At 57.6% G+C, this 10,314-nt stretch overlaps 1 protein-coding gene and 1 non-coding gene across 2 annotated transcripts in view; one reads left to right on the top strand and one right to left on the bottom strand.

Annotated features, from left to right (window-relative positions):
* Positions 1-420: 420 nt before the first annotated feature.
* TRNAG-UCC (transfer RNA glycine (anticodon UCC)) lies at positions 421-492 on the bottom strand. Its single transcript has one exon. It is a non-coding gene; the product is annotated as a tRNA-Gly (tRNA).
* Positions 493-808: 316 nt separating this feature from the next.
* Positions 809-10,314, top strand: part of DPP9 (dipeptidyl peptidase 9) — a 41,580-nt gene continuing 32,074 nt past the window's right edge. The window contains 4 exon segments of the mRNA XM_007460534.1: positions 809-895; positions 1,884-1,953; positions 4,520-4,607; positions 8,248-8,501. Of these exon segments, the coding sequence (XP_007460596.1) occupies positions 4,552-4,607; positions 8,248-8,501 (310 nt within the window). The 5' untranslated portion in view covers positions 809-895; positions 1,884-1,953; positions 4,520-4,551.

Raw genomic sequence — 10,314 nt, 5'->3', positions numbered from 1 at the left:
AGAGCGGATATTCAGGAAGTTGCTGCCCAGACCACCGTGAAGGAAGGAAACAAATAATGTTCATTTCAGGAGCTACAATGTAACAACCTCCGTAACATTGTTTATGATAAGCTTAAGAAGGGCGACCCTAACCTGTTTCCCTAGTGCTGCGGTTATCACGTTCTCCTCACAATAGAAAGGTCCCCGGTTCGATCCCCAGCAGAAACATTTCTACATCTTTACTGTAGAATTTTAAATTTTGCTTCTAAGTAATTTCAGTAGAAATTCAGCGTCGGTGCCTTTTTCTTTTTTCTTATTTCTCTGGTCTTTTTTAGATATTATGAAATTTAAAAAGTTATTGCAAAGTAACAAACTCTAGACCGATGTTTGACGAGAGTTTTAAGTGGACGGTAAAACTAAGAAAAAGTTGTAAAACGCACTTGCGTTGGCCGGGAATCGAACCCGGGTCAACTGCTTGGAAGGCAGCTATGCTAACCACTATACCACCAACGCCTAGACGAGCAAGCTTTTCTCTAGGAGCCCTTAGTAGAAGTATTATCGGTTAGGCCGGGCAATACCAAGCTACCGGGGGTGTCTCTCCCAACGTCCCTGCTCGCACAGGAAGACGCCACGTTTGGGACGTTTCACCCCACTTGCCGCGGGGGCCGTGCTGGCGCGTTCCCCCCCCCCAGCGCCCCGGACTTCTTGGTCCCGGCCGGGAGGTGGCCAATCCCAGGCCGCCGCCTGGGCCGCTCGACTTCCGGGTCAAAGGGGCCTGAGCTGCCGGGTGTCCCGTGTCCGCTGCCGCCGCTGTCCCCTGCGCCCGCCACTTCCTGGGCCGCAGTCCCGGGCATGGAGCCGCGAGCTTGAGGCACCGCTGGCCCCGGGACGCCCTGCCCAGCTCGGCCCTCGCCCCGCGCCGGCCCCGAGCCCCGGTGAGCAGTGCCCGCGCGCTCCGTCCGGCCTCGGCCGCGACCCTGAACCCGCCATTGACTAGCCCCACCTCAGTCCCGACTCTGGATCCTCCACTGACCGGCCTCCCCGGTGCCCTCCGTCCCGGCCTCCTCGCACCCCGGCCTCGCCATTGCCCAGACTTGCGGTTCCTCCAGTCCCCGCCTCCGTTTCCCCTCCGCCCCGGCCTCTCCTCACTCCTTCCCCGCCCGTCCCCTCCGCTGGCAGGGCCACCTCTCAGCCTGTCCAACGCCCTGCCTGTCCCGACCTCCTCTCCCATCCCGTTGCTACCCAGACCACCTGGCTCTGACCCCTTCCGGGGGTGGCCTCACCCAGTAACGCCTTCCCTTCCTTGTCGGCTCTGGAGGTCCCCACCTTCTCCCCGTCCCCATCCAAACCCACGCTATCTGTATGAGACCAGAGACCATTTCCTTGACCTGCTACCACCCCTTCACCCCTCCGCAGCGCTTGGCTTCCCCGCCACCCACATCCCCACAGGTCCAGCCCCTTCCCTCAGCTTCGCTCCCAGGCCGGTCCAGCCACCCACCTTCTTCGCACAGAGGCTCCGACCAGCCTTGACACTTCCCCATCCATGCGGCAGCTGAGCCTTCAGAAGTAGCCCGTTCCCTTTGAGCCCATCCCTGCCCCCCCCCCCACCGCGAGGAAGTCACTTGCCTCAGCGGCAAGCACAAACCTTTCCAGGAGCTGGGACTGACGCCCAGGAGGGGTGCCCTGTGGCCACCAATCCCTGTCGTTCCTTGCTGGATCCTGGGCGAATTGGGCCCCGTGGCAGGACTTTCCTCCCTGGTGTGGTGCAGACAGCGCTTCAGGGCTGTGAGGCATCCTCAGGAACTAGTGGGTACAGAAAATCAGGCCCGACCATCAGGGATTCCCCCAGTGGCAGGAAAATGAGTAGTTAGCCGGTCCCTCCATTAAATCACCGCGTTAATAAGACATTTACTCTGTCAAGGTCTGTGTGCCACATCCGCAGCTGGAATGGAGGCTATCTGGACCCTTTAGAAGGTCAGTGGTGCTGGGCTGGGGTGGCCGGGAAGGCTGGGTGTGTGCTGGTGGGATTCATTTGCCTGCTCCTGGATACAGAATTTGGCAGGAAGTGGTTTTCTGCAGCCCTGGGGTCACTGGTCTTGGGGACAGTTAGCCAGGCCCCAGGCCAGGGGCTGCAGCTTCGTGTGCTCTTGCTGGAGACTTTTCTTTCTATCTAGCATCGTATGCTAGATGTCCACGGACAGAAGCCCTGGAAGGACTGGGGGAGAAAAAGGAGGGAGCACTGATTCCAGCTGGATTTGGTGGATGTGTGGCTGTATCTCCCCCTCCCCCACCACACACACCTTATACGGTGCCTGGCGCTCAGTCTGTTAATGGTGTGGATTCTGACTCTGAAAGGAACTTGAGTCCAATTCTCCCCTTGGTGTAATTTTAAGTAACTTGGTTAGATGACAGTATTAGCTGGCCCGTAGTTTCTGCTACGTCAGCTACTTTACCCGTGCAATCTCACTTAATCCTCACAGTAGTCCTAGGTGTAGGCACTGCAGTCCCACTTTTTTTAAAAATAAATTTATTTATTAATTTTTTTATTTTTGGCTGAGATGGCTCTTTGTTGCTGCATGCGAGCTTTCTCTAGTTGCGGCGAGCAGAGGCTGCTGCTTGTTGCAGTGGCTTCTCTTGTTGAGGAGCACGGGCTGTAGGCATGCGGGCTCAGCAGTTGTGGCTCACGGGCTCCAGAGTGCAGGCTCAGTAGTTGTGGCGCATGGGCTTAGTTGCTCTGCGGCACGTGGGATCTTCCCAGACCAGGACTCAAACCCGTGTCCCCTGCGTTGACAGGCGGATTTTTAACCATTGCGCCACAAGGGAAGCCCTGCAGTCCCATTTTGTAGCTGGGAAAATTGAAGCACAGAGAGGTTAGGCGGCTTCTCCAAGGACACATAACCCAGTAGTGGCAGGGTCAGTATTTGAACCCAAACCTCTCTGACACCAGAGCCCACAGTTTTCACCACTGGACTGAGGTGAAATCATTGCTTCGTTATGGTGACATTTTGCTTCACTTCTTCCATCAGATCTCTGTCCTGGGACCAGCCGCTGCTTTCTTTTCCTTTAACCATCAGGGCACCTGTCTCGTCAAGAAGGGGGTGGGGTGCCCACCAAACCAGGGGTCCCTTTGACTTTGTTCAGCGTTCAAGTGAGGACAGGGACTCGTTCATTCACCCTGAGACGTTTGCTGTATTGAGTGCTTCCTGTGTGCCGGGGCCACAGCAGGAACAGGACAGGTGGGGGCCTGCCTCCATGGAGCTGACATCCTGGTGCGGGGTGCTCACCCACCCAGAGAGGGCTTCTCAGCCTCAGCACTAGTGATATTTGGGGCCAGATTATTCTTTCTGGCGGGGGAAGGGCATCCTGCTAATTGTGGGGGACTTAGCAGCATCCCTGGTCTCCACCAACCAGATACCAGCAGCATGCCTCCCAGTCGTGACAACCAAAAACGTCTCCTGGGAACACCAGCACTCGTCAAGACCCCCTGGCTTAGGGGATTCACTGACCCCCCCCCCCACAGGAGACTCTGTGCTCCATGACCATCTGACCCTCAGAGGTCCTAGGATGCTGCACACATTTAAACACACAAACCAAGAGGGAGGGACGGGAGGCGACTCACAGACGCTGGGGGCCACCCTGATTTATACCATCTGAACCATTGGGGATTTATTTTGGTGTCTAGTGTGAGCCTAAGGATCTAACTCCATTTCTTTCCCCCAAACAATGAATACAGAGTTTCTCCCCCTGGGCACTGTGGACCCTGGGGCCAGATCATTCTCTGGGGTGGGCCATCATGGCCACGGTAGAGTGATGAGCGGCATCCCTGGCCCCACCCACTGGATGCTGTGGCACCACTCCCCCAGTCAGTGGTAACAGCCAAAAATATCTACAGACATCACTAAGGGTCCCCTGGGCAGGGGGGCGGGGAGAGGGGGAAAATCACCCCCATTGAGAACTACCATTTTAGAATGAGTGCTTGCAGAAAGGTCCAGGTGTTGAGATGGGGATAACAAGGTAGCAACTTCGGACTTCGTGCCAGGAAGGACCCCTGAAGAGGATAAGAGGGAGCAGCACATCATACAAAAAGCAGGGCAAGGGTGTTCTAGGCAGTGGGAATGGTAAGTGCAAAGGCCCTGAGGTAGGACTGAGTCAGCGTGTTTAGGGGAGATTAAGGCCAGCGTGTCTGGAGATCATGGTCAAGGAGGTGGGGTTAGGAAGGCCATCAGGGAGCAACCACAGTGGGGAATTTGGGTTTATTTGATTTCCAGCAAGTGCCGTGGGTGGCGGCCCCCGAATCGTTTGAAACTCTCATCTCAGGGACTCTCATCTTGGGAGAACCACCTGGTTTCTGGCAAACGCCCGGACAGGTATTCGAATTTCGAATTTCAGGACAGGGCCTGCACCATCTGCCTCATGAGGAGGCCCTTGGCATTGGGCGTTCCCCGCAGACAGGAGGGTGGCCTCAAGGAATGGGAGCGGGGAGGGGGGCCCACAACCCCACACTGCCAGAGTTGCAGCCCCTTGGTCTGCCCCCTCACAGGCTCACCCACCCTGAGGTCAGCCGAGTGGTTAATGCGGAAGGTTAAGAAGGTGCGGCTGGACAACACAAACACAGGACGTTGGAGAAGGTAAGGGGCATGCCGTGGTCAGTGGGGACGCGGTAGAGGTTTCCGAGTTTCCAGCAGAGTCTTAGGTCTGGGAAGGCACCTTGGCCACCCCGACGTTTCTGCATTTCCCCAGGTTGCGCGTCTGGCTGTTCTGCGTGGGCGGCAGCGTGGGCTAGGGAGGGGTTGTTGAGCCTTGGCATTTTTGACACTGGGGCTGGGTCATTCAGTGCCCGCACTGGCATTATAGGGTGTGGAATATCACCCACCTGTCACGACAACCACAGATGTCCCCAGACATCACCCCGTGTCCCCTGGGAACGGGATCAGCCCCAGGTGAGAACCGCTGGCCAGATGGTCAGGATGTGGGTTTTGGGGTCCAACAGACTGGGGCTCCTGCCCTTCCTCGTGGGTGACTTTGGGCGAGCCACATGACCTCTGAGCCTACTTTCCAGTCCAAATGAGGACGAGCCCAGAACTCACTAACCAGGGTTGCAGTGAGGATTAAACGTAATCATCCACACAAGGCCCAGGCGCTTGTAAGTTCCACGTGTGGGGCCCGGCACGGGATGAAGGGACCACAGGAATTCCGCAACCTAGCCGACCTCTCTCACTATCAGTTTTCTGATCCTCAGACTCATCTGCTTTTAGGGAGTGCAAGGATCGGGGAGGCGGAAGGGAACGGAAGATGGTTCTGGAAGACAGGGCTGACGTTAAGCAGTCACTCGTTTCCCGGATGTGGGCTCTGAAAACGGGTGGTGTGCGTGCGTTCGGGTGTCGGTTAGTGATGGGACCCCGAGTCTCGTCTCTCATGTGCTCTAGGTACCGTGTGGGCATGGGCTGGGCTGCACACTGACTTGAAGGAGCTGAAGGCCCGGGCAGTGCCGGGCATGGCCTTCATAGGGCAGAGGATGCCCTGCTGCTTCCAGGGAACCCCACCCGCAGTCATGCTCGAGTTCCCTGAGGGCCACTCTGAGGCATTTCCGGAGTGTGGCAGGCCCCGCCCCTCCCCTCCCCTTGTGCCTTATGAGAATCTGCTTCCCTCATCACTGGCCCCGCCTGGGTCTCCACCAGGTGCCCCTGTGGGCGGGTGGTCCCAGCCCGTGAAGCACTGGCTCAGACAGATCACAGAATGCCACGGGCCTCGACTGTGACCGCACCAGCGGGTCCCGAGCTGTGCACTGGCGGCATCGTGGGCTGTGAGGCGCCCTGCTGATGGGCAGAAGGAGAGCGTAGGTGGACCTGGCCTAAGTGGCTTAGAATCCACTTTCATTTCCCCAGCTGTGTAAACTCTTGAGGCAAGGAGCCGAGCCCCAGCTGGCACTGAATGAGACGGGGCCGGCACAGGCTTGCTTCCTACGGGCTGCATTGCGTTCACCTGTTCCCCCTCCGGCGCTCCCTCTGCGTCTGCAGAGGAGAGGGGCGAGCGGGGGGCCGGGGTACAGCAGCAAAGCCTTAGCCTGGGAGCTCAGGCTGCCTGGCCACACCTAGAAGATCCCCGGAACTTTCTCCCGATGTTTCATCTCGCTTCTCATCTCCTGGATTGTGTTTTTGCTTCCTGGGCTTTCTGCGCGGGTCGGAGGCAAGATCATTTTTATCGTTCTTTGCTGTGGAAAGAAGTCATGAGATTCTTCCGCCAGCCTCTCCGCTTCTGGGGTTCCCCATGGGAGCCCTGGAGGCCACGGTCTGTTCTCGTGCCGTGAGCGGGGCTTGAATTGTGGCAGCCGAGTCGGTGGGGGGGCTCGACGGGTTAGAGGACATCCCCTGCCTTGGTTTTCTGGGCTTGGTGCCAGCAGCGCTTGGGGCCGTGTGGGCTCCACAGCGCTCAGCCAGTCCTGGCCTGGCCCCTGCCCAGCACCGCCCGTGGCCCCTGCCGCCCTCGAGGTGAACCGCAGCTCTGCGGCAGGCCGGGCCGGGCCACGCGTGCCCCTCGGCAAGGCTTCCGTCCTTCCAGGGTTTGCTTTATTTGACCCGAGGGCCCCGAAGGCTCTGATGGCCTGTGGTCCGTGTCTTCAAAGCCGCCGTGGGAGGAGCCGAAGTGTCTGGGGGACAGGACACGCCAGCTTGTTGCCCCGCCACCACTCTTCCCCAGCCCGGCTGGGTCAGGGAGGACTGAGCAGTGGGCGCGGTTGGAAAGGGCACTCTAATAATCAGCCCACAGTGGGTGCTCAGGAGCCATGGGAACCGCCTCGTGTCTCTTTCTCCCCTTGCCTCTCAGAGCGGGCAGGGGTCCTTTGTCCTGTGGTGGTCACTTCAGGGTCTCGTATTGGCAAGGGGCAAAGCCTTCTGGGAGTCTTAAGCCTCCCACTGGAAGGGGGAGCACCAGCTCTGTCCATGACTTCTCTAAAGCCGTCCCCTCCTACAAGGCAACACAGACTTGTGCCCGCAAAGCCGCTAATCCCAGAGGATGAGGAATCCCAGCGTCTGGCGAGGGCTTCAGCCATTCAGTGCCCTCGCAGGAAATCGAGCCTGGCCCGCTCACATTGGCTGGCCTCGCTAGACGACCCTGGCTCTTCCAGAACCGGGTCACCGTGGCCATGTTTAGATTTCCCTAAAACAAATATTTGTCTGGCCAGCCCTGTTCAGTCAAGAAGTGTGCTGAGCAGTGGGGGTGGGGGTAGGGGGGAGCCGTTGCACAGCAGCCGCTGCCCCTGGAGGGGGAGGAGAGAGTGGGATGGCCTCTGGGGGAGGGTTGCACATCCATCCTCTCACATGGAGCTCCCCCGATGTCCAGCGAATATCTGCCTGGGCCTCTGAGCACCTCTGGTGAGGCACGAGAGGTTCCCCCGCTGGCCAACAAGCTGACAGCACCCATGAGGAGGTTTGCAGACCCACTGCTTATGCTCAGTTCTTGGTGCGGGAGCGACCGTGTCTCCCAGCGGGCTGTAGGGGAGACCATGATTCTGTGGCTCTCCGAGGAATGCCTCCTGTGTGCCGGGGCCGTGTGAGGTGCTGAGACGCTGCTGTGAACGGGACAGACGCGGGGGAGACAGAAAGGGGACCCGTGAACAGCCACTGTGACGAATGCTCGGAGGGCAGGGCAACCAGGTGGCAGGTGAAAGGTGAACGGAGAGACAAGTTTTGGTACAGATGTTCATCTGAGGACCCGACAGATACTTAAGCTGAGATCTGATTAGAAGTTAGTCCAGTAGAAAGAGGGAAAGAAGTATTCCAGGCAGAAAGGATAGCACATGCAAAGGCCCTGGGGCAGGAAGCAGTCTGGCCCGTTTGGGCAGCTGAGAGAAGGCCAGTTTGCCCAAGGCCTAGTAATGAAGGGGGGTGAGGTGTGAGGGCCTGGCAGAGGTCAGAGGGCAGAAACCATCGAAGGCCGTGCTGAGCGCTGGTTTTTAACCCTGGAGGGTGTGGAAAACCAAGGAAGGGTTTTAAGTCAGGGGATCAGATTTGCAGTGCATGTGCAGTCAGGCTGAGAGACGGTTGTGGTCATTCAGCTGAGAGGTGATGGTGGCCTGGATCTCAGGATTCGTGGATGGAGAGAAGAGGAACGATTTGAGGAATACTTAGCGGGGGCAGGGGAGGTTGCACGGGGCTGGGGCCCTGCCAGGGGAGTTAGAGAGTCTGATGGGAGGCAGCTTGTAAGTGGAAACTAGGTACCGCCCCCCCCCACCTTCTCATTGTCTTCCCACCCGTCCCTCCCTCCTCGTAGCTTCTCGCTGAATTCCGAGGGGGCGGAGAGGATGGCCACTGGGGCGCCGACATCCGACTGGGGCGGCACAGTCGAGATGGAGGACCCAGCCTCCCGCTTCCAGGTGCAGAAGCACTCATGGGACGGGCTCCGGAGCATCATCCACGGCAGCCGCAAGAACTCGGGCCTCATCGTCAACAAAGCTCCACATGACTTCCAGTTTGTGCAGAAGATGGACGAGTCGGGCCCCCACTCCCACCGCCTCTACTACCTGGGTAAGCCCCCGGGCTCCCCTCAGATCCCCAAGGCTGCCCTCGAGCTGGGCAGCATTTCTGGGACAGCTGTTACTAAGTCCTCTAGTCTCCAGATGTTGGCCAGTCCAATTAGTTAGAAGGTTCCAATAGAGGGCCTGGCCCTGGGCAAACTGTCCCATGAATGACGTAGTGCTGCCCATGTTGTGATGCCACCCGTGGATGACATCTGTTTACAGTGAAAGTCTGGGGCGAGGGTCCCCCATGGGGCTCAGATGTCTATGTGACCAGAGCAGAGGGCAGTCCTGCCCCATCTGTGTTACAGCAGCACCATGGTTCGGGCCTGGCCTGTGGGTCTGAGGCCCTGAGATTGTTTCCAGCCCTCGTCAGCGGGGCCCGCCCCCTGAGTCACTTCCCCGCCACCTGGGCTGGGCTGGGCCTGGCTAGGGAACAACTTGACTTCCCCCCACTGGGAATTGAAAGTAACTCCAGTAGATGCTTGCCGGCTAGCAACGCGTTAAGAAGGAACCTGAGGCTCGAGGAAAGGTGCCACGGTGGCATAACCCTGTGCCTCTTGGGCTGACAGTTGGGGTTTGCTCTCCCTGCCCGAGATCCCTGGCGGCTAAGCACGTTAATGGCTAATCACGTCTGCCTCCTGGTATGTGCCTTGAGAGCAGCACTTTCTACGTCATTGGCAATTATTTATGTGTTTGTGTTCCCTGCCAGCCTTTGGGGCACAGATGAGGCCTCGTGTACACCTGTGGCCTCAGCAGCTGGGCCAGGGTCTGGCTCCTGGTAGGGGGACAGCAAATATCTGTTGAGCAAATGAATTTCGCTTAAAGGTCTTCCAGGGCAGAAAGGAACAGTGCCAAGCATGTCCCTTTGTAAGTAGCTTGACACGTTATTATTGGCCCAGAGCAGGTTTTTAACCTCAGCCCTGGACATTTGAGGCCAGCGCTTTCTCTTTGTATCCTTAGCCTGCCCCCAGTCAGCCCTCAGTCAGTATTGGAAGCGAGTGATGGAGTGAATGAATGAGTGAAGGTCATCCCCCTGCCTGAGGCTGACCCCACGCCAAGGACCGTGAGAGTGACTGAGATGGACGCCAGATGGCTCTCCCTTTCCCACAGTCCATGAGTCCATGCCGTCTCTCCTCCTAGAGGCCCATGAGGAAACCAGATGTCAGTTTGGCAAGCAGAGGCAGAGAGGGGAATGGTCTAGAAGGGTCGGCAAGCGACGGCTGTCTGTTTTTAGAAATCTGGTTTGGCCGGTGCACAGCCATGCCCACTGGTTTACAGACCGTCTCTGGCTGCTTTCGAGCATAATTGCAACAGAGGTCATATGGTCCACAAAGCCAAAAATACTTACTGTCTCTGGGCCCTTGCAGAAAAATGTTTGCCAACTCTAGCCTAGGAGAGATTAGGGAATGCTTCAAGTTTCATTTACCCAAGGGAGAGTTGGCTGTTAGGACCGAAAGTGGCCAAGGCTCTGGGACAGTGGTGAACTGTTGCCTCTCTCTTTTTTTTTTTCCTGTGGTTCCGTGGCCCCCAATCCCTTTCTGCCAACACAGTCTCTGTTGGGCCTCTCACTCTCTCAAGTTCAAGGTGCCGTCCTGGTCACGGTACTTATATGAGTTTCCTGGGGCTGCTACTGAAACAAATTCCCACCGACTCAGTGGTTTAAAACAACAGAAACGTATTCTCTCTCAGTTCCGGAAGCCAAAAGTCTGAAATCAGTTTCTCTGGGCCAGTCAAGGTGTCCGCAGGGCCAGTCTTCTTCCGGAGGCTCTAGGGGAGAATCCATTCTTTGCCTCTTGAGGCTTCTGGCGGCCACCGGCATT

This window comes from Lipotes vexillifer, unplaced genomic scaffold, assembly GCF_000442215.2.
Source record: "Lipotes vexillifer unplaced genomic scaffold, Lipotes_vexillifer_v1.1 scaffold1011, whole genome shotgun sequence".
Classification (NCBI taxonomy): domain Eukaryota; kingdom Metazoa; phylum Chordata; class Mammalia; order Artiodactyla; family Lipotidae; genus Lipotes; species Lipotes vexillifer.
The sequence above is the reverse complement of the archived record's forward strand: the minus strand, read 5'-3'. Positions and strand labels throughout refer to the sequence as shown.